This window comes from Lagopus muta, chromosome 26 (genome assembly GCF_023343835.1).
Source record: "Lagopus muta isolate bLagMut1 chromosome 26, bLagMut1 primary, whole genome shotgun sequence".
Taxonomy (NCBI): Eukaryota; Metazoa; Chordata; class Aves; order Galliformes; family Phasianidae; genus Lagopus; species Lagopus muta.
In genome coordinates, this window is record NC_064458.1 from 4,041,708 (window position 1) to 4,065,495 (window position 23,788).

A 23,788-nucleotide genomic window follows, 5' to 3' on the forward strand; every position below is an offset into this window, starting at 1 on the left:
GAAAGCAGATTGGAGGTGGACGATCACTAGAGGCAGTGTGGGGACCATACTGCTCTGGTGATTTCCAAGTCAGTGGACTCTGAACGTTACGTTCCTTCCACCAGAGCAGAGCTTTAGGGGCGAAAGTTTCAGACAACAGAAATACTTGCCAGAGTTTCTTTCAGTGCTAGAGAGTGTCCTCGTATCTCAGTTGCTTCTGTCTGTCGGTGCATTAGCTTAAAATGCTGCCCTAAGTGGTGTTCTTGCTAACAACCTGCATTGGACCTGTGTTTACTTTTCATTCAAGTTTCCGGAACAGGAGCAGAGCAGAAGTTCAATGTGCTACAGGAGAAAAGATCCATGCTAAGCTACCACAACAGGTTTTGCAGTGAGGGCGAATCAGACCTTTTTAGCTCGAAATTGTTATCTCTGGTTCTCTTTTTACCAAAAGGTTCTGAAATGGCTTTCATCATTCAATATTTAGTTCGTTCCAGCTATCTTCTATCAAGGCAGGGGTTACTTTAAATGTTTGTTTGCAGTTCAGAGTGTTGTCCTTTTGATGTTGTTAAGCTGTGTGGTGTTTGGAGTACTTTGAATATAAATTGGAGTACTTTGAATATAAAACAAGCATAAATTATTCACTATTTGTTGGTTGATATTGTATTACCTTTTTGTAGCGATGTTTACAAATAGAGGGAAACCTGCAGGTTTTCTCAGATAAGCTCCTTGTCTTGTATGTGCACAACATCTCTTCCAGGATGGGCTGCTCCATGATCTTCCCAGGCACAGTGGTGAGGCTCACTGGGCTGTAGGTTCCCAGACCTTCCTTTCTCCCTTTCTTAAAAGTGAGAGTGATGGTTCCCTTTTTTCACTCGCTGAGGACACCCCAGTCAGCTGTGGTTATTTTTTTCCTTGCAGTTCTCTGGAATGCATGTTGTCTGGCCCCATGTACTGTATGCACTCAGTCTTGTGAGGGGGTCTCAGACAGGCTCTTACAGAGGGGGGGATTTTACTCCCCCCAGCCCACATGCAGAGGGTTCAAGACATGAGGTATGTGGGAAGCCTGACTGGCAGTGAAGATTGAAACGGAGAACTGTTGAGTACCTCAGCCTTCTCCATGTTTGTAGGAGCTGGTTCTGCCTCCTCGTTTAGCAGAGGAGGTATGCTCTCCTTGGCCTGTCTCTTCTGACCATTGTACCTGTAGAACCCGTCATTATTTGTCACATCCCTCCCCAGGTTCAAGTCCATCTGCACTTTGGCTCTCCTGATCACACCATACATGTTTGGTTGGTGTTCCTGTATTCTTCCCAGGCTCCCCATCCTTGCTTCCAGACCTTGTGCACGTCCTCCTTACCCTTGGTCTGACCAGCAGCTCCTTGCTCAGCTGTGACAATTTCCTGCCTCCTCCAAGTTCCCGTGCTCTCAGGAAGGCATCCTTAAAGAGCTGCCAGTTCTGTTCCATTCTCGCCTCCCTGAGGGCAGTTTCCCAGGGAATCCCATCCAGTCCTTAAACAGTTGGAAGTTTGCTGTCCTGAAGCTCAGATCCCTGACTGTTCTTTCCCGGACCCACAGCCCTCGCTCAGCCATGGCACAGCAGCTACAGTGCCTCTGATCTTATCCCCTGTAATGATCCCTCTGTGTTGGCGAGCACCAGGTCCAGCAACACCTCACCTCTGGTTGGTCTGGGCAGTACCTGGAACAAGAAGTTATCCTCAATGGACTCCAGGAGTCCCCTGAATTGCTTGCAGCCCACCATGTTGTCTTCCCTCCTGCTCCTGCCTCGGGGAATCCCTTCTGAAAAGCACGTAGCCCTCAAATGTAGTATTCCAGTGTGTGATTTTGTGTTGTGATTTGCAAATACTGTGTTTTCATGAAGGCTCACAGTTATTGAGAGGCTTAACAATTAACATTTGATTGGCGTGGTGGAGTGGTGTAAGAAGGATCTTAGCACAGTCGTAACTCACATCTTTGTGGAACTTTCTGCAACTGGTAAAGCAGAGTTGTATTAGCTTGTGCCATAGGGAATTTCTGGCTGTAAGCTGTGACAAAAGAAGAGGAAAAACAAACAAAAAAATGGAATAAATCTTGAAAGAATAATTCTTCAGAAAAAGAATTCTCAGCTCTCAGACTGTCACATTGTTGGAAATATCCAAGTCATGTTTGTCAGGACGGTATCTCTGGTAACAGCAGAATTTATTCGCGATTGCAATGGCGGCATCCCGCAAGCAGGAGCGCCTATGGACACAACATGGCAGCCTTTAGACCCTGTTTGCTCCCCCTTGCCTCCCCCGTCCCCTGTTTCCCCACTGGCTGCTACTCCAGGTTCACAATCTTACAGAAGGTTGACATTTGCTATTTACTTGTTAATTTATTTGTTACCTGCTGTCAGTCAGCAGCCGTGCTGTTGTTTCCAAGCTGTCTCGGTGCTCTCCTTGCCGTATTGATGTGGTGATTTTCTTTAAAGACTTCGTTAAACAAAGAGCACTGGGGATGATGCCAGGCCTGCCGATGTCTCTTCAGGCGCTTCCTCGGGCAGGCCATGGCTGTTCCCTGGTTTGCTCTCGTTCAGGATATTCCTGCAGTGTGTGACCAAATGTACAGATATACACCTCTATACAGAGTGTGCGTGCCTGGGAAGGTTCGTCTAGAGGATCAGTGATGCAAACTATCAGAGATCTTCCCGAGGTGAAGTAGAAGGGTTCCCAAAAAGAACTATGATAGCGGAGATCATGAAATAAAAATAATATTGTCTAATTCTAATGCAGAAACAACACTTAATTCCCACAACATCTAGGTTCATTTCAGAAGTTTTATGAAAATATGTTCTGTCAGGGTCTTGATTTATTTTCTGACTGCCTTTAATCTGTCTTTCTGAAGACCAGATGGTTGAGTCTGTCGTTGGGGCTGTTGGAATAGGCACTCCTAGGAACAGCACAGTTGCCTCGTGTCTGCAGTTGATGCTTTGTTATGAAATTTCTCTTCCTAAAGCTGTTGTATTCTGCTTTTCGCTCTTCCCACACCACGATTGCTCTGTTTCTGAATTTACATCAGTAAGAGCTGTTCTGATATCCTTTGATAGAAGCAATGCCACCAATCTTACCTTCAGTTTTTAGCTATCTTGATACGCCTTTCAAATGATCCTGTGTTCTACAAAGAGTTATTGGTGTTGAAGACTTTGAGGTGCCTTGTTCCAGTCTGAATGGTGGATTATCTTATCTTTTTTCTGAGCTGGGACAGGGAGAGATCTGCAGATCCTTATCGTCTGAGGCAGAGAACAAGAGTAGAAGCATGTTTCTGAAGGTCTCTGGAGTTCATCTCATTTCAGAGTCTTCTTTTGCTTTGTAGTACAGAGCAACAGAATTGAATGAGGCTTCCATTTGTATTCCAGAAAGTGTTTTTCCTACTTTGTTTTTAAATGACGTTGCTGCTTAAAAAAATGGTTCAAAGCAATGGTCTGTGGAATGGGAGCAAATGGTTCAAGGTCTGTGTGCAGGGTGTGCTGCTCTGCTTCAGTCTGTCTCTTTGGAAGACACACATTTCAAACACGTTTTGTTACATCCTGCTGGGAATGAATCTCCAGTGTTGTCTTTGGGGTTGGGTCACAGTAGATCACAGCACATAGGCATGCAGGTGCGTATTAATTGAAAATGGTCAGAATTTCATGCACTTCAACAACAGAAGTCATATCAAACGTTCTCTTCCAAAGAAAGCTGAGTGAAACCTGTGAAACTCAGTTTGCTGATGCTTAGGCTTGGGAATGTTTCATGTCTGAACACTTTTTTCCCCTTTAGGTCAGTGGCATCAAGAACCTCTATGAGTCTGAACTGGCTGATGCTCGAAGAGTTCTGGATGAAACAGCCAAAGAGAGGGCGAGGTTACAGATTGAGATAGGAAAACTGAGGGCTGAACTTGAGGAGTTCAATAAAAGGTAAGGAAAATCTTACGTGCTACATTGTGGGTTTTTTCTTTAAATGATGAATTGGTGATCTGCAGTGTGAACGACACTGCTGTTGCCTCTTAAAATGCCTTAGTGGGTGTCGTGAGGAAGTGATGCAGGCTTGTCAGTGGAATTCCTCAGATGGTATAGCTAGTATATACACAGATCTATTTGTAGATAGAGGATGAATAAGCTGCGAGTTGATGGGCTGTTCACACTGCAGATGTTAAAACAATCAGTCGTACCTCCTTCCATCCTGGTCTCTTTGTTTCTCTCTCCCTCCCCCCCTCACGGATTGTATTGTGTGCCGCTTGAAGTTAGACAGCCATCAAGGTTGTCTCCGTTGTCCTGGAGGCAGCAAATCCTTTGCTTGATTGTGTTTTAAAGCAATTTCCAAAAGTGAACTGCAGCAGGAACTGTGGGAATTTGGCTCCGGTTATCCTCCCTTCACTGCCCAGCTAGTGAGAATCGCTGCAAGTTGATCTCTGTTTTTTAGGCCTTTGCTAATACTGAGAGATTTTACAAATACCCTGTTGGAAAACACTGTGCACTTGAAATGCTGCTGCTGCTTTCTTTTGGGTCATCTCCCTTGCCCTGTGTTTGGGTGGTTGAGTTGTCCCTCATCAGTCACTTCGGGGACTTGACAGGGTAATTCTACCAGCCTCTTTCAAACGTACTTGGTATTCTGAGATACACTAAATATGAGGAAAGTGTGCCAGGTTTCCTGTCCTCTTAGTTCATAATAGAACTGAATTATTTCTTGGCTCAGAAGTTTCTTTTAGCAGATTGCTTTCAGTCCCTTGAGGTGTACTTGCAGAATCTTGCTGTGCCTGGTGTATAACCAAGATGTTATAATCACTATATAATTGTGTATAATCAATAGATATCAAGATGTTATAATCGCAATATAATCAAGAGAGTAAGGCAAAGCAGACAACGATCACAAAAGAGAATAAGTGGAAGAGCTTACCCTTGGGTTGAGCTCACCAGAAGACACCAAAAGAGGGGATCTCCAGAAGAGATCCTTCCCCTCTGGTAGCCAGCTCTTAAATAGGTCCAGGAGGGGTGGAGCCTGGCTCCACCCCTTCCAGCAGCACAGGTGAATTGCCTTCACCTGTGCTCCTCTGGCTGACTCATGGCTCACCTCAGGTGATCTATCAGAGGTTCAGGCCGTGACTCAGCAGTTCCCATGCAGCCTGGTGTAATACGTACAGAAAGTCACGCCTGGGACATACAACCTGACTTCAGATGCAATTCTTGAAAACAACTTTGTGTCTGTTTGCACAGGGTTCCTTGACAGGCAGCAAGTGATGAAGTCCTCCCTGCACACTGTCCTGCTCACCTCCCAAGCTTCAGTGCTTTGTGCTTGAAGGAGGAGGATGGCGATGTATAACACTGTGTTTGCTACAATTTCCTCAGTGTCTCTTTCAAGTTCACTGCATGGTAGACCCAACTCCTGAAGGATTGGGGAGCAGCAAGAACTTGGCTGATACACGAGGATTTGTAACAGGTTATGGTATAGAAAGCATATGGTTTTCCTGCAGTGTACAGGACTTCAGAGCTGTTATCTTTCTGCCATGTATGTGCAGCTCGTTGATGACAGATGTCATCAACGATGACAGATGATGACAGCTGTTGTCACCCAGTGTTCTCCATGTGTACAGATTATTCTTTTGGGATTTTGGATGCCCTGGCACATACTTTGGTCATTTTGTTTCTTTATACTTATCTGCCATGTTTGATGCTGATCTGATGTTTTCTGGATTTTTTAGTACTTAGGGTAATTGGACAGTAAGAAGCATCCCAAGCTATTGTTTAGACAGTGGGCAGTTGTCAAATAGACAGTGGGCAAAAAAAATCAGCTCCAAAAGGCTGCACTTTGAAGCCAAGTTTGAGATTGAGTGGTACTTTTTACATGTTTAGAGTTATATTGTGATTGTTTGTCTACCTTAGGAGTGAGAACAGCCTGGAAAGAAAAGGGAGGTACAAGGCCAGTGGGATGAGTCAGAAGCTCCCAGGCTTTGGAAGGTTCTAGGGCACAGAAGTGATAACAACTATAACAACTATAACAGTTGTTAACCATTACAGGACTCGGGAGCTGCCCTTTGTCAGCAGTACCTGAAGGGAGCCTAGAAATGTCGTGGCTCCAGACTCTGAATGCTGCGACTCTCCATCGTGGAAGAGAAGTGATTTGTTGCCATCATCCTTTTTCACAGGAAAGCACTTCCCTGGGCAAGGCTCTCTTCTTTAGGAAGGGATTCATAGTTCTTGGAGGGAACTGAAGGGGACATACTGGTCTGGAACCAGCAGAGAAGCGACTGCTTGTGGGCTTCAGTGAGAGAAATGTGTGCTCTGCTCCTTGGGAGCTGTAGTCCAAATGTTTCCTCTATGAGATGAGGAAATGCTCTTTAAGGGATTGTTTTTGCCCTTGCCATCCAGTAATGAACTTGCCAGCTGGGCAGTACGTATACAGAACATTGTTCTAAAACTCCATTTGTACCAGGTTTATAATTATTTTAAGTAACTGTAGTTGCAGATTACTCCAGAGCCACCTGCTGGTACAATGACTGTATACCAAAACATCTGTAACTGTAACCAAAGTATTCTCCAGGTGTGTGTGTGCACCCATGTGTAAATATGGTAACTTTTGTTTGTTTCAGCTACAAAAAGAAAGATGCAGATTTGTCTGTTGCTCAAGGTCGCATTAAGGATCTTGAAGTCCTCTTCCATAGAAGCGAAGCAGAACTCAATACTGTTCTGAATGAGAAACGCAGCCTGGAGGCAGAGGTGGCTGATCTGCGTGCCCAACTTGCAAAGGTATCGCAGCGAGTGCTTGCTTGCTTGAGCACAGCAGGAGTTACTGCTTGTGAAATCTGTTGGGACTTTGCTCTTAGTTTGTCTGAACATCATTGCTTCAGCTCCCTTCTGCTTAACCTTTCCCTGCCCCTCTTAGATGTGGAAATAAATTAAGAGGTCTGTAAAACAAGCTAAGTATTAAGGTGTGTTAGAAATATTGATAGCATAAAGATTGGTGCGTTCCTGGTTACTTAATGTTCTGCTTTGTAACATCCTGGGTAACTTTAATTTATGGTGAAGTATCCAGAGGAGCTGTGTTGTCAAGAAAGAGAAGAACATACAGTTAATATTTGAGAAGTTAATAATCTTTGGATTCGTTACCAAGCTACACTGAAATAATCCTGTGTTTTATAGGTGGGGTAGAATCACAAAAGCTTTTCTAAGTATCCATACATGCTCACACATGCATTTTCCTTTTTTTCTTTTTCTTTACTTTTGTAATAGCTTGAGATGAGATTTATTGTTGTGTGTTGTTGATCCAAAGATGTCAACTGAAGGCTGTGAAGGGCTCGTGGATGGGGAGAGAAGGGATCCAGTCAAAATTAAATATTTATCTTTGCAATTCTCTACCAGGCTGAAGATGGTCATGCTGTGGCTAAGAAGCAGTTGGAGAAGGAGACACTTATGCGTGTGGACCTGGAGAATCGGTGCCAGAGCTTGCAGGAGGATCTGGATTTCAGGAAGAATGTGTTTGAGGAGGTAGAACCAGCCTTGTAATCTCATTATATTCTGAAGCTTATGTAGTTCTTACTCAGACTGACCATAAGCAATGTCTAATGAGACCAGGTAGTGAAAATCAGTATTATTTCATCTTTGCTGTGAATCAGCTGATTTTAAAGGTTGTGTAAGAGTTGCATAGCAGATCAGTGGCAGAACTAGCATAAAAGCCAAGTGACGAGGGTATTATTGTTCTGTGGGTTAACTTAACAGCTTGCTTCTGCTTGAGAGGGAAGTCCTATTCCCTCTTTACACAGACTGCGTGGCCCTGCCCCTAGTTTGCTGTGGTGTCTGTTAGAGCTGACTGTAACCTGTTTCCATTGGTGAGAACACTGCACCAAAAACTGCTTTTTGCTGGGAGTAAAGCAGTAGTTTTGTAAACAGTAGGAATGCACAGATGGGGATTGGGAGGAATGGAGAAAGGAAGCATGGCCACTTCTTGAAAAGTGAGGTCAGTTTATTCCTTGGAGTCCAACCCTGACCTTTGATTCTTCAGCAGCACAAACTCATTCCTTAGTGGCTGCTGAGCAGCTGCCACAGACTCCTGCCCTTTGTCTCACCCGTGTGATGTTTGGCTGACCATGCACCAAACTCTTTCAGCATGATTAATGAGAAAATATTTTGACTGTTTTGTTGAGTTGAATGTTTGCCAGTTTAATGGCTGAGTTTTGTTTCAGCATGGAATAAAATGAGTGTACAGACCGGGTGGAGGGGTTAGGCAAGGCTCTGTGGCTAGGGACAGGTATTGGGAAATGAAGGAAGACATCCTGAGCTATGATCGTTGTTTGACCTCCGTGCCACAAAGCAGTTGGGTTGCTGTGTGTACCTGCAGGTGACAGACCCTTCCTTGTTGGTAGGCCATTAAAGTAATTTTTTGCTCTGTGAGGACTTCTGCAAAGCAGCTCATATACAGTGGCCCTGAATTTTTGTTAGTCTGCTGTGACTTCAGTTTAGCCATGGGAAGTAAGCCTTAATTCTCTTGTCCTCTGCTCCATCTCATGACTGCACTGCTATTTTCGGGCCTCCTGACGGAGTTTACAGCTGCTCCTTTAGTTTGCCTTACTCTGAAGGCAGAAATGAATTCTTTCTCATACCACGCATTCAGACCTGGGTGGGTCTTTGCAGGGCCCAGCATGAATAAGTTAATGAGTAAATCTCAACTTCACTGGTTTAGGTGCAGTGTTACAGACACAGAGATCTCATCATTCACCAGAAAAAGAGTATTTTGTACAAACTGACAAGAAAAAAGATTGTTTTCAGAGCAATAGCATAGAGAATTTGTTTGGGTTGTTTCTTTATTACTAATGTTATGAAAACCTAATTAGCAGAGGTCATAGAATATATAGAAAAAAGAGATCTGCATATGCCTGAGTGAAATTTGAACATCTGTATTTTGTTTATCTTCAGCATTCAGAATGGTTGCAAAACGTGTTGATTTTATCTGGCTCCTTGTAGACTGCTTGCTGTTGTAGGCACAAACACGTTGCTGTGTAGGACTTTGTCCTCTTTTTTTCTGTGTAGGAGATAAGAGAGACAAGAAAGCGGCATGAGCATCGCTTGGTCGAAGTGGACACCAGTCGCCAGCAGGAGTATGAGAACAAAATGGCTCAGGCCCTGGAGGATCTGCGAAATCAGCATGATGAGCAAGTCAAGCTGTACAAAATGGAGCTGGAGCAGACCTACCAGGCTAAGGTAACTGCTGCACTCCCCTTCTGGTGGGCAGGAGGTCCAGTCGGGAGATAGAACCATTTCCATCAGACCTGCTGTCTTTAAGGACACAGGTGGTAGTGATGTGAAGCTCCGTGATGATGTCCAAGTGGTTCCTCCTGTTCAGGTCACAGGCACGTTTCCAGCGAGGTTTAGCCCAGGGTAACAGCTTGGAACAGCAGTAGCCAGGAGAACATGTGGAACTGCTGCTCCCTGAGGACAGGGTGCGAATAGAGGATGTCACACAATAGCTGATACAGTCGTTTTTTTCCTGTGGTTTGGGGTTGTTTTTTTTTTTTTTTTTTTGGTGCATTTGTGGTTTCATTGGGGCTGGTGGTGGGGAAATCAGACAAGATACTGGATGCTTTTTTGACAAGTGTGGGTGTTGAAAACTGTGGTGTGCAGTTTGGAAGTGTGAACATAGTGAGGCGTAATTTGATGCAGAAGAATGCTCCTTGAACTTCTTAAAATGCAGGCACTGCTTTGTTTTACCTGCCTGTGCAAATCCTGAGTTAGCAAATCCCCGTTAATTCAGCTGGCAGTGTGGGGGAAGTAGTATGCTCAGTATTACTGGTACAGTTGCTGGCTACAAGTATGTATTTTTTTAATATTATTATTACCCTACCTGAAAAAATAAAGTAGGTGTCAGTTTTCTGGTTATGAAAATCCTTACCTGTAATTATAGCCACTTCTCATTCTCCTGTGGTGGAGAAATTATGGTGCTGCTAACATTGTTTTCCACGCCCTTGACTTTGAGACTCTCTTAAGAATTCTTTGGTTTGCAGTTTGAGAAATACTGATCTAAAAAGTATTTAACTCCTTCTTAGGGCAGCAACAAAATAAGTAATAGGTATTAAAAAGCAAGATAAAGAACCTTTAGCAATCTTAGCATTATTCAGAGAGGTTAGGAACAACCAGATACTTGGATTGACTTGTCCGAAGAGGATCCAAAGTATATCCTTTGTAGAGAAAGCACTGTTTGCTACTTTGCCTTTGGTAGAGAAGAAAAAAATGACAAGATTTGAACAGGAGAGGAAGAAATTAAGGTTCCTCTTGAAATAAGGAGGAGAGGGAAAGACAGGTTTAGCTGTCTGGGTAACATTGGTGTCTGTGTCCAGGGTCATACTCTTATCAGAGAGATCTTGGGCTGCTGGAGAATATGGTGTGGCATATGCCAAACTTCTCCAGGATGAGCTCAGTGTGCTCTTCCTCGCTTGGAGCTCTTGGAGCAGTGCAGTTGATGAAGATCAATTTCTTGAAGTCTTGTGCTATGTGGTTAAGAACAATGTTCTGCCTGAAACTGTTCTTAGAGTTGGAGCACTTTGGTTCCTGTGTGGATTCTGTGGTGTGTGTAGTAGTAGATGAACTTAAGCTGCAAAGCATGAAAAATATGCATTTTCCAGCTACCTTGATGAAAGTTACAATGTAATGTGATCCTGCCTGAAGAATCCATGGAAGAGTGTAAGCATCAAGATCTTCCTCTTACTGAGGAAGTCAGTAAGTTGCTACTGGCCAGCTGAGATTTGGCACTAATAAAATGTTTTATTCAGCTTGCTCTCTGGGCATGCAGAGAACTGTTGGACCAGGACATGAAACTGGGGGCCTGTGTGATCATTCTGACTTCAAACAGGCTGGTAGTGATAACATAAACCTAAGCATTGTAAGGCTATAATCCTGTAGGAATAGAACTGAAATATGTGTTCTCGTTCCTTTAGAGTATGTCTTTGAGGTTCATAAACTTACTAGATTTCCATTTTAAATTATTTAAGATTAAAAAGCTTATATGCAGTACTGCAGGTATATTTATGAGATGTCTAACTTAATACAATGACTCGTGTAAAACCTGTCTTCCAGTTGGAGAATGCCATCCTGGCCTCTGACCAAAATGACAAAGCTGCTGGTGCAGCTCGGGAGGAGTTGAAGGAGGCTCGCATGAGAATAGAATCTCTCAGCTACCAACTTTCTGGCCTTCAGAAACAGGTAAAAGGCACTAAATCTGTTCTTATTTCTAATATAAAGCACTGTAATGTTTGAATATATTCAGATTTGTCCTCTCATATTTTCTGAATTTTATGGAGAGAAGTGGTTGTGCTCTTTGTGGTCTTCGAATCATAGAATGACCAGGGTTGGAGAAGACCTCTGAGGTCATCCGGTTCAACTGTCCTCCAATATCCAGTATTTCCCACTAAGCCATGATGTCACTACAACATCTGAATGTTTCTTGAACACCTCCAGGGTCTGTGACTCCTCCATCCTGAGGCCTGGCGAGGAGTAAAGTTGGGACCCTGAACTTTAGAAGAGTGAAATTCCAGTTGTTTAAAGGATCACAGAATCACAGAATCAGCCGGGTTGGAAGGGACCTCAAGGATCATGTAGTTCCAACCCCCCTGCCTAGCAGGGCCACCAAACATACACATTCAGATCAGGTTGCCCAGGACCCCGTCCAACCTGGCCTTAAACACATCCAAGGGGGAAGAGTTTCCTTGGGATCTGTCCCTAGAGACAAAAGAGCAGAACAGAGCTGATAAATCCTTAAGGCTGCTTTGTTAGGGTGAAAATTCTCCATCTGCACGTGTAAGAAATTAGCCAGGGCTGGCAGGAAAGGCTGAGCTAGGATCTGCTGGTCAAAGTGGGGAGTAAGAAGGAAATACTTGGGATGGATGAAGAGCAGAGATGATGTGCAGAGATGCAGAGATGGGATCAGGAAAGCCAAGGTGAAACTGGACTTGGCAGGGGATACAAAGGATAACAGGGAGTTCTGTGGGTACACTTGTTAGAAGTGAGAGGCCAAGGAGAGTGGAGCCCCTCTAATAAATGGGAAGGGAGAACTGGCTTCAACAGACTGAGGTATTCAATTCTTTGCATCAATCTTCACTGCCAGTCAGGCTTCCCACATCTCATGTCCTTGAACCTTTGGCAGCTGGGAGCAAAATCCCTCCTCCCATAAGCAGATAACAAGTGCTTGACAACCTGATGAAATCGAACATGTACTATGGGGTCCATGGGGCCTGATGACATTTATCTCAGAATCCTGAAGAAACTGGCTGATGTGGTTGCCAAACCACTGTCCATCACATCCAAAAAATCATGGCTGTTTGGTGAGGTCCCTGGTGACTGGAAAAAGGGAAATCACTCCCATTTTTAAGAAGGGTAAAAAAGCCTCATGTCTGTGCCAGGGAAGATCGTGGAATTCAGTGCTCCTGGAAGCTGTATTAAGAGACGTGCAAGATGAGGAGTTGATACTGAAACAACAAGCAGGGCTTCACCACGGATAGATTGGGCCTGAGCAACCTGATGGCCTTCTATGAAGGAATGATGACATCAGCTGATAAGGGAAGACCAACAAATGTTATCTCATGTCTTGAGTTTGCTGATAACACTGAGCTGAGTGGTGCAGTTGGTGTGACAGAAGGAAGGGGCACCATCCAAAGGGACCTGGACAAAGTGGGTCTGCAAAGACAGGAGGGAGCCTGGAGAAGATGCAGGGGAGACCTTGTTGTGGCCTTCCAGTTTCTAAGCAAGATGAAAGATAGACTTTTACATAGGTGCATAGTGATAGAACTAAGGGGAAACAGTTCAAAGCTAAAAATAGGAAGATTTAAGTTAGATGTGATTGGGGAACTTTCCTCCCGGAGGGCAGTGAGGCCCTGGCACAGGCTGCCCAGAGGAGCTGTGGGTGTTCCATCCCTGGAGGTGTTCAAGGCTGGGTGGTCTGGTGAGGGGCAACCAATGCATGGCAAAGAGTTGAACTTGTATGGTCTTTAGGGTGCTTCCAACTCAAGCATTCTGTGATTGTGGTGGGATGGAGGTGATTTCTGTCCTGCATCCACATGGATACAACTAGGTTTTCTATTATCCCTAGGCCAGTGCAGCAGAAGATCGCATTCGTGAGTTGGAGGAAACGATGGCTGGTGAACGGGATAAATTTAGGAAGATGCTTGATGCCAAGGAGAGGGAGATGACAGAGATGAGGGACCAAATGCAGCTGCAGCTTACAGAATACCAGGAGCTGCTTGATGTGAAATTAGCACTTGACATGGAAATCAGTGCTTATCGAAAACTCCTGGAGGGAGAAGAGGAAAGGTATGAGCTCCGTTTTCTTAGGACTAATGTTACTTTGGCTTTTTTTTTTTTTTTGTTCAATTTTAACAGAAATGCTCAGACTTTGTTTCACTGAATTCACATTGTTTTCACACTGTGATGTAACCCCTAACAGGTGTAGAACTCTTACAGCTGTTCTCCTCTGAATATCTGCCTTATGTTTTGGTTTTCATGATGGTGTCAAAGTGCACTGGAATATATAATTCTGAACTCGACATTCATCTCCTCTTTTTAAGTGTTTACTTATAGGTCTTTTCTTGTTTTTAAGTGATCAGACACAAGAATAACAATAGTGTACTGGAGTATATGTAAGTAGTGGATGAGGCAGTCTGTGCTGCCCTCACCGTCGCTGCTTTTCAGGTCACGTATCACCCTGGACAGACCTGTTCCTTCATTTGCAGCCCCGCTGACAGAACAGTGAAGCACAGCAGTCTGGTTACCGAGTTTTGTGCTGTTATTGCTTTGACTGTCGCTCTGTGGACCAGCTAGAAAAATGTTAATTTCCTTCCATCTGATTGAAGTACTTGATCGTTTCCAGGCTGAAGCTCTCTCCCAGCCCCTCGTCCCGCGTTACTGTCTCTCGAGCCACGTCCAGCAGCAGCAGCAGCAGCACTTCACTTGTCCGCTCTTCCCGAGGCAAGAGGCGACGGATTGAAGCAGAGGAGCTCTCGGGCAGTGGGACAAGTGGGATTGGCACTGGAAGTATCAGTGGTAGCAGTAGCAGCAGTAGCTTCCAAATGTCCCAGCAAGCTTCAGCTACAGGAAGTATCAGCATTGAAGAGATAGACCTGGAGGGCAAATACGTTCAACTGAAGAACAACTCGGAGAAGGTGAGTGTCAGCAGAGCTCCTTAAGGAGGAGCTAAACTGAAATGCTGCACTGTGTGTTGAGCACACGTCACTGAGAGAAATGGTACCTTTCAAGGTATGTCGTCTTGTAAAAGCGGCGTGGCATTTGAAAGGTGAATTTTGCTACAGGTGTGATGTTGCAGGATGACCATAGTCCTGAATGTCTGATCCCGTATGCTGGTGCTGTGCTGCTGGGAATGGCCTCGCTGGCTCTAGCAGAGCATTTTTTCGTGTGAAAAATCTCTTTTAAGTTTTTGTTGAATGACCTTAACACAATTACTGGGTGTGGAAAAGTATTCTCAAGTTAGATTGCAGATGTCTAACAACCACATAAGTAAATGGAATGAAGAGATGTAGCAAGACGTTTGATGCCTGTTTGCTCACCCTAAATAAATAACCTTACAACTCTCCTCACTAGGATCAGTCTTTGGGTAACTGGAGACTGAAAAGACAAATTGGAGATGGAGAAGAAATTGCGTACAAATTTACTCCGAAGTATGTCCTCAGGGCTGGGCAGACTGTAACAGTAAGTCATGTTCCATGTGTCAGCAACGTTCATCTGTTGATGTTGTGGCAGCTGTAAATCTGAAGTTTGGGGTGTAACTTTTGGACTTGTGGTTCTTGTTTTAGAGGAGCAGGACTTCAGTTGTAGAAAGGCAAAAAAAAGTTCCATTTCTGTATTAGCACTTCAGTATCTAAGGCCATTTAGCTGAAAAAGAGTTCTGTGGGGGGGGGGGGAGGCAAAGATTGTTGTTTATTTTATTTTTTTCAAGCACCTCTGTTGAAGTTTGGAATACTTAATCCTGCTCTACCCCTTCATGGAACATTTATTTAGTCTGGTAGACTTGTGTTAAGTTTAATACTTGACATTCTCAGCCTTAACTGTAGTATTGCTTTTTGCGATTTTGTTTGACGTTTGGTCTGCAGCAGAATGGCTTTCCTTTAGTCAGCTGCAGTTATTTCTGCCCGAGTATTGATTGCTCAGATGCTTATCAGATGAAATTTGTCTGCACAAGCTGCGGTTTACGTCCCTCCTCTAGGCATTGAGGCTGTGGTGGGAGTGACTGTGTTCAGGACTGATGACTGCAGCGTTAGATTTCTTTCCTCTTGCTATGGCTGGTGATAGCTGTTGTTGCAGACTGAGAGTCATGCCTTCCCACAAGCACTGATGTAAATTAAAGTAGAGTAAATTTACCACTGGGATTTGGAAGCAAAACTGATAAGGAGAGACAAGTGGGAGAGTTAGAAGGTTTGGGATATTTAAAAATGAAATGTGCACGAATAGCTGATGACTGAATGTCTTCTCACCAGATCTGGGGTGCGGATGCAGGTGTATCTCACAGCCCCCCTTCTGTTCTCGTGTGGAAGAATCAGGGCAGCTGGGGCACTGGAGGAAATATCCGCACATACCTCGTGAACTCTGATGGAGAGGTGGGAAGAGAGTTTTCTTTTCATTGTTGGAATTACAGCAGATGTTTCCATTTGGTTCCTTTGTGTTCTGCATTGTCCTACATCTGCCCACAGCTGATTTTTTTTGCAATTCTATGGATGCACTTTGTGCAGGAACAGCAGCACAGGACAGAATAGGAGGGAGGGTCACTTGTACCACAGGAAGCTGGCTTAGAATTCAAACTGGAGAAACAGTTAAAATACTGTCTGAAGGCATTTCAAATCCGTGTCCCTTCCTGCTGTGGTTCCCTTTGTTTCCTTGCTCAGGGTGTCTTGTTCCACAAGTGAAAATTTGCATCTGCAGTTTCAAGGCTGCAAGCGCACAGTACAATTCTGGTTACTAAGAAGTGCTCAAAAATAGTTTAGTAATAAAGGAAGCTTCCTGATGTTTTAAAATTCTTTGTAGTGCCTGATTAGGAATTCCTAGTAATTGACATGAACAGTGGATATAAAGCATTTAGCAGAAAGAATGGCAGTTCCTAATACTGTGTAATCATACAGAGAAACTTCAATTTCTGACATCACACATCTTGGAGAGCTCCTGGGTCAGTTTGCTGTCAGCTTGTCAAACCAACAAGCACCTGCTTCTCAAACACCTGCTAAAGAAAGGAAGCTCCTGAAGCTGCCTTACACCACGATGCCTTTTGGTAGCTGGAATGAGGAATGTTTCTGTGGCTTGCAGGATCTTCAGTGTTTGCTTATACAGCTAACTGTGATCGTGGGGCAAACTGATTTATATCATCCAAACATTACTGGGATTCCTATACTGATGATGCAGCAAAAACTCAGAGCTGGATATGGACCATTAGTCATCTTCTCTTTCCTTTTGTGCAGGAAGTTGCAGTGAGAACTGTTACTAAATCAGTTGTCGTGCGGGAGAATGAAGAGGAAGAGGATGAGGCAGACTTTGGAGAGGAGGACCTTTTCAACCAACAGGTAATGAGATATAGACCGCATTTTTAATTTGTTTTTGGCTGGTTTGAACAATCAGCCAGGAGATAATGGGTTTCCCTTCAGTTTTCACTAGTTCTGAGTTTCTTGGTCCATTTTCTAATGGGTGCTTGCAGAAGATGATGCTAGGGCAGCTTGCAGCCGTGCAGCATTGCTACAGCATGCAGAAAGAATGTTCAAGGAATTGCTGCTTGAATCATTAACTGTACAGCTCAGGCAGTGCCTAATGTCAGTTTGGATGCTGGGTATCTATGGACACACACTGCAGATCAAGTTTACAACACTGCAATGACTTAAACTGTTTTTGGAGTTGGTAAGAGGAGGTTTAGCAGTCAATAATCACTGGACTGCTGTTCCCTATCCCAGTATTGCTTTCTCTGAAAAAGAAAAAGGTATCTGTGGCATTCCTGCTGTGAGCAGAATGTAACCATTGGGAAACAGGAGCTCAAAGCCAAGTGCTGGAGGGAGCTTCTGTTGTTTCAAGTTTGTTTATTTTCTGGTAATATTTGAAGTGACCTTGGGTTTCCTTTATAACATCAGCCCTGTGTTCTCCTAGCTCTCAGTTAAGTATTGTATGGTGACTAAACTAACTGGCTGTTGGCAGAGTGAAAAGGAGAAATATGCTGTGTACAGGGAATATTAGGAAATAGATTAAATGTATTTCAAACCTGACTGCTCGGTTCTTTGGTTCAGTGGCCACAAGTAGCCCTTCTCAAGAACTATTTCTCTGCAGGTTTGAAGTTGAGTTGTGCAAACTTCCTTTGCATTTAGCAGCGTAGTTGAAGCGTAAGGCAACTGAAACACAAGTAATTTTTGCCCCCCAAGAAGCAGCTTTGCAGCACAGATCTCTTGAAAGGAAAGACGTGAACTAAAGGAAGAGAACCTGTTAAGAAGCCGGTGGTGTTGTGATTTTCATTTGCCATTTTTGTCAGTGTTGAAAGTGTGGACGTGAAGCACTCAGCCCATCACAGCAGACCATGGCAGCAGTGTCTTACTGCTGTGCACAGACTGAGTAATGTGCTTCGTTTGCAGCTGCAGTGCTCCCTGAGCACAGCTGAACTAGAGGCAGGAGGAAGGTGCTGTTAACAGGGGGATAACCAGAGTCTGGTGTTACAATACCAAGAGCTGGTAGGAAAGTAGTTAATGCTGTGTCTTTCTGATTTTAGGGGGATCCCAGAACAACTTCTCGAGGATGCTCAGTGATGTGAAGAAAGAAAGAAAAAAAACTATTACTTGCTATTTTTTTCCATTTATTTCCTTTTATTTTTGCTATTTTTTTTTCCTCCAGAGCCACTGAAAACTATTTTTATACGTATCATCTGATTTCTTTGATGGTTACTCCTTGGTACATTTTTATATAAAAAAAAATCTAAAAAAAAAAAAACCTTTACTGAACAAAACTGCCAGAGTTTTTAATAGATTTCTTAATTTCTCTCTCTTTGTTGAAACACTGTATTGGAATAATTGTTTTTCCCTATACAGAGTTTAAAGTCTTATGCACAAACCTGCGGCAGAAATTTTTAGCTAAAATGGGACGAGACCTTGAGTGTATGGTGAACCTGTGCTGTGTGCATCCATGAGCAGGATGACTTAAAAACAAAGCTTAAGAAAGGATGTTTACCTGCAGGGCCTTGGGAGGTCGGTGGTAATGTTTCTCTGACCTTTAAGAAATGATAGGATCCTGTGGGTGCCCAGCTTGGAAAAATTATGCCCCAAATTCATTAGAAGTGCTTCTCCAGCAGTGGAAGTAATAAAGGGTAGCTGCCTTTTAACCAGGTCTTGGCTCAGGACTGTGGATTTCTGTGCTACTCCAGGATTGACAGCCTGATGATCGTCTGAATCCCATCAGTGCTGTGGCTCCAGGCCGTTATTTCAGGAGGTGGAGAGCGATGGCTTCTGCTGTCTGCAGATGTGTGGGAGTGTCAAAAACAGACTTGTAATCATTGTGTTCTCAAAGGATTTTGACATTGTAACAAATGAGATCTTGTTAAATTGTGAATGCAAGTCGTGATGTATAGTATTTATGATGTTAAGCATCATGATTTAACGATTTTGACATATTCAGCATTGAACAGAATGACTAAGATTTTAATGTTGAAAATATTTTTATTTCTGGCATTGATAAATATTTGGGGTTTCAAAGGTTATCTGTGTAAATGTTGATTTCTTTTTGTTTTGTTGAATCAGACCTAAATGCAGCTTATCCATACTTGTCTTACATCCAGAGGGCCGTTGTCAGACACACTGAGTGTCTGCAAAGTAGTACAGAAACAGCTGAGTGCCGTTTTAGAGAGTTAGAAGGAACTGCTGCTGCTGTGGATGGGAGCATTACTTTGCAGATCCTCACAGTAACAGTGGGTGATGTGAACAGTCTTTTTTTTTTATGAAGATGGTTTTTATTTCAGGCAATGACTCTGGTATCTGACAGCGTCCCTTTGGCTTAAGGTTTCTTCTGCTGCACTTCTGTGGAGGTAGCAGTGGCTCTCCTAAGGCCAGCATTCAGATAGCAGCACATCTTCAAGCACTAGGAAGACTTGACTGCCCCAAAGAATGTCTGGGCTGCACTCAAGCAGCTGGTTTTTGCATTGGTTCTTAATTTGGATGCTGTTGGCAGCACAGAACGCTGTTGTTACCTGCACTCTCAAGCTCTGACCTGCCGTTCAAGTAGTTGAGACTCATCAAACCAGCAGCGAGGTTTGGATGTTTTCGGTGGCTTTTGGACATTGTGTTCTCTGAACAACATTATGACTGACAGACGTAACCGAGGAGGTCATTGTAGTGGCTCTGACCGGTGGCTATGCAGTGCAAGCAGAGTGGGAACAGAAGTGAGATTTCTAAGCTTAGGTTGTATTTTTTGCCATCTAAAAATAAATTTGAGACGCTACTTTTCTCTGTTTGGGTGGCGTGATTTAATTACTGAAGTTAATGAGCCGAATTCAGATTTTTGTGTTAGTTCAGCAGGCGGAGCGTTGCAAAAAGCAGTAGGAAGCCTTGGCTGTTGGGGCTGGAGGGGTCGCTCCATGGCTGTCGTTGGCCATTTTTCAAGTGTAATTTTCCCACTCTGCTTGAGTAGAAGGTGAAATATGTAGTAAATCATGTCTCTCTTTCTCTGTAAAGTGTATCTAATGAAATTATGTTTCTCAGACATACTGTTAACCAATTGCCTTTCCTAAATTCATTGGTATACAAATAGATGCAATCAGTGTAAAAGTTTTTTCACAGTGCACCTTCCAACCACTGGGCAGCATTTCCCTTTCTGACCCACACTTCTGTACCACACTCACAGTGTTTCAGAGCTTTTTGCAGTTTTTCCCTGTATTTATTTTTGTTTCACATTGGCCAGTTTTCAGGTTGCTTATTCTTGAGGGTTTTCCTGTAAATATGATTGCTCTGTGATCTTAAATTCTAAAGAAATGAATGTGCTTTTTTTTTTTTTTCTTTTGATTTTTTTGTTTTTTGCTTTTTCTGTGAAGAATGGGCAGAAAGGCAGCTTGAATGAGGGGGAACCTCTTGCTACCTGAGCCACTGATTTCTTAACAGCTGCTGTATGGCAGACGTGTCGCCTTGTAGCCCTACGGAGAGGTGTTTTCTGTTACACCCCTCAGTGACAGCATGCAGAATTTCTCCTTGGATTTGGAGCCGTTTCCTGTAAGTTTGGAAATACTTTCTTTTCTTTTTTCACATATAGAGGTGCTCACAGAAAGCACTAATGTGGGAGAATCTGAATTCAGCAGGCAAAGTGTTGGTGATTCACAGTGCCTTCTAAAAGGCAACCTAGAGTTTGAGAATAATTCCTCACTGTAAACTACAGACACAGGCAAACTACTGTATTCCACTTGTTTTCTTTGTGGGTGTCTGTCTGCTTCAGACAAATTTCCTTCCTCTTGCTTTTGATGCTGAGCTTCGGCATAACTTCAAGTTGGTGCTCGGCACTGGAGGATTTCTTCTGCTTTACTGAACCAGAAAGCATTGCTGCTGCTTTTTCTCTTCATCAAAGATTTTCTCTCTTCATTTTCAGGATAATTGAAATGTTCTGCTCACGTAAAATCCAGTGCCACCTTGCCCTCCTTTCCTGTGTAGTCATGCAGGTGAACCAGCTCTCAGGGATTTGGAGGATAGTCAGCATTTGTGCTCTGCTGTCTGATAGCAGGTGTGGAGCTTGAAGGAGATGTGCAGCGAACTTGTCAGGAAAAATGACCTTAAGGCTTCTCTGATGGGAGAAGTTAATCAGTGCATTTCGTGTCAGTGTTTGAGAGTAACTACCCATAGAGAAGGAACAGTTTTATTCTGGGTGGAACAGTGCAAATGAGTTCTGAGTAACTTACAGTGGGGGAGTCAGGGGGAAGGAATAACAGCCTAACGACAGAAAAAACAATTAAGCTGATCTTCTAACTGCAGATGGGCACAGTGGGGCTCTGTGGGGCCTCTGGCCTTTATGCTTTCCCCACACTTCTGTCTGTCTTGCTTCAGCTGTTGTGTTGCAGTGGCTTGCTCCAAGCAATGCAATGGCTGTGATTCCTGTGTCGCTGCACACCTTTAGCTCACGGTCTGTGTGCATGGGCTGCTTCAGGCCCTGACCGAACCAGCAGCTGATCCTCAGCACCCTTCTGCCGTTAGATGGGCACTGTGTTTGTAGCAGGAGCCAAAATTCTCAGGAAGAAAACAAACATCTGCTTCCCGTGGACTGTAATGGAAAAGCCACACAAGCTGGTCTGCAGCTCTTGTTCATCACCAAAGCTGGACTGCAGTGTGAAGCAGAGCAAACTGTGAAAGGAGATTTCCTTTTGTGCACATTTATCCTCGAGCAACAGGACGCCTCATGTTCAGTTTAGGGATTGTAGAGTTTTTTGTGCAGCCTTTTTCTTTGTAATCCTGTGTGAAGCCTTTTAGCTGCAGCCTGAGCAGGGAGTGGTTGGGAGAGGCTCCTAGAAATCCTCTCTGTCCCCCAGAATGTTTGAGAACCTTTTTCTTCTGTGTGTACTAAGAAGAGTGTGATGCTGTTTGCCAACGCTCTGTGTTGGGAGCCTTGTAGCCACTTCCCTCCCTTCCTTAAGCCATTCATTCTCTTTTTTCTTTTTGAAATCTTCTCTCCAAACAAAGGAGTATCCATATTCCACCCTGGATTTCATTGCCACTGTTGGGTCCAAACCCCAAGCCCTGCGCAAGCAGGGACAAAAGCTCTGTTGTAAACCAGTGAGTGGAAGGTGAGATAGTGATTGCATTTCGGAATCGTTGTTGTAGCTGAACAGCAAGACACATGAGAGGTGGTCATTGGTCCGACGTCTCAAATGGCCTGGGAAACAGAATTTTAAATTGCGCTTCGATGTGCTTAGCTTTAAACCACTTTAAAATAATTTAAGTGTTTTTTATACAAAATCATATTTACATGCAATTACCATTTGTAAGCATAATGCCTTTCTTGAAATGCTAAGGTCTAGAGAGTGAATGGGACTCTTCATGTCACAAGACTCCGTTCAGAGCCACACGAGCAGCGCATGGACACGGAGTTCAGGAAGAAAGTGTTGTACTGGACCCACATTTCCCCATTAACAAAGTGATGATCCTTTGTCTGTAAGGTAAATGCTGCTGTGTATCTCAGCTGCCCAGTGTTCATCACACTAAATCATGAGCAATAAGCTGTCTTAAGCAAGGCGAGGCCAAAGCGCTTTACATCTGATCAGAACAGTAACTTCTCTGTTCAGCTGCTCATAATGATGCTGGTGTTGCCCTGTGATCGAGTTGTGGATTTCGTTCTGCATCACCTTGTAGTTCTGGCAGTGTCACTGCCTGCACTCAGCTGCTGCCAACCCATTTTCAGAAGGCTCTCATTTTATTTAAAAGAAGGGATTGTGAGAAATGTACAAATTGGAAAGCAGGCACAAAAGGACGGGAGCATTACATGGAGCTCATGAAAACTACGTAATGATCTAGACTTTACCATTTCAAAATGTTGTGGTTTTATTTTCATTTTTTTTCCTCTTAGAATATGCATGCCAAATGTCTTGTCTTTTTCAATGATTTGTAATATACATTTTAAGACTGGAAACTTTTTGTACAACAACACTCAAATAAATGTTTTGCATTTTATTTGTTTTGTTTTGTTGAGGGAAATGCAGAGGGCTGTTGAGTCACTCTGTCCCAGGGGAGGATGGCCTGGTGTCCAAGAGACACAGGATCACGGACTGTCCACACTCCAAAAGGGGCTCAGTGGGATCACATGAGTGGAGCGGGTGAGCAATAAACCAATGAACCCTTTCCTTTAAATGTAGTGCAGGCAGCGCTATGGGGAAAACGCTGCCCTTAGCACTGCAGAGAGCCGGCATAGCAGGAGCAGAGGAAGGCACCGCAGTGAGAGCTGGATAGACTGCATCGATGGGCCAAAGTAAACTGAGTTTCAATAGGGCCAAGGGTCGGCTCCTGCATTTTGGTCACAGCAGCCCCAGGCAACCCTACAGCGTTGGGAGGAGTGGCTGGAAGCTGCCTGACAGAAAGGGACCTTGGAGGACTGATGGACAGGCGGCTGAATGTGAGCCAGCAGGGGGCCAGGAAGGCCAACGGCATCCTGGCTTGGATCAGGAACGGTGTGGTGAGCAGGACCAGGGAAGTCATCCTGCCCCTGTGCTCGGCACTGCTGAGGCCTCACCTCGAGTGCTGGCTTCAGCTTTGGGCAGCTCAGCACAGAAAGGACATGGAGGTGCTGGAGCAGTTGCAAAGAAGGGCAACAAGGCTGTGGAAGGGCAGCAGCCCCATCCCAGGCAGCACCAGCCCTGCTGTGTCATGGCCACATCACCAGGAGCAGCCACCAGCTCCAGGAACCACACCCCAACTGGCACAGCCATGTCACAACACAACACTGGTGCTGCCTCAGTTCCACAGTGAGCTTGATGTCGCAGCAACCCGGAATGCAGACCAGAAGGGCAGTGCCAAGCTGAGGTGGGCAGGAGCAGCCCATGGGGATGGATGGGAGCTGCTCCTCTTCTGCCTCGCAGCCACACACGGGGACACAGCGGGACGGCGAGGTGCTCCTGTCCTCACCTGGATTCACCTCTGGACAAGAGGGCCACTCTGCAGGACAGATAAGTCTCTCCCATATTGTAACCCACCTTGGTCCTACAGGACCCTGCAAGCTCCCCAAAGACCCCGTGCTGCAAATCCCAGGTTTTGCCCTGGATTGCTGAAACCTGGCCCCACTGCAGGGCTGGCACCAGACCGACTGGCTGCAGTGGCCTTTTCAACACACGGC

The 23,788-nt window shown here is 44.4% G+C and overlaps 1 protein-coding gene across 1 annotated transcript in view; it reads left to right on the forward strand.

The window, feature by feature from the left end:
- Positions 1–22,632, forward strand: part of LMNB2 (lamin B2) — a 30,617-nt gene extending 7,985 nt beyond the window's left edge. Inside the window, exons 2-12 of the mRNA XM_048927330.1 lie at positions 3,771–3,907; positions 6,577–6,733; positions 7,346–7,471; positions 9,011–9,181; positions 11,051–11,176; positions 13,059–13,279; positions 13,836–14,127; positions 14,564–14,671; positions 15,457–15,576; positions 16,429–16,530; positions 17,712–22,632. Coding sequence (XP_048783287.1) covers positions 3,771–3,907; positions 6,577–6,733; positions 7,346–7,471; positions 9,011–9,181; positions 11,051–11,176; positions 13,059–13,279; positions 13,836–14,127; positions 14,564–14,671; positions 15,457–15,576; positions 16,429–16,530; positions 17,712–17,753 — 1,602 coding nt within the window. The 3' untranslated portion in view covers positions 17,754–22,632. The remainder of the gene's footprint in view (positions 1–3,770; positions 3,908–6,576; positions 6,734–7,345; positions 7,472–9,010; positions 9,182–11,050; positions 11,177–13,058; positions 13,280–13,835; positions 14,128–14,563; positions 14,672–15,456; positions 15,577–16,428; positions 16,531–17,711) is intronic.
- The last annotated feature ends 1,156 nt before the right edge of the window (positions 22,633–23,788 follow it).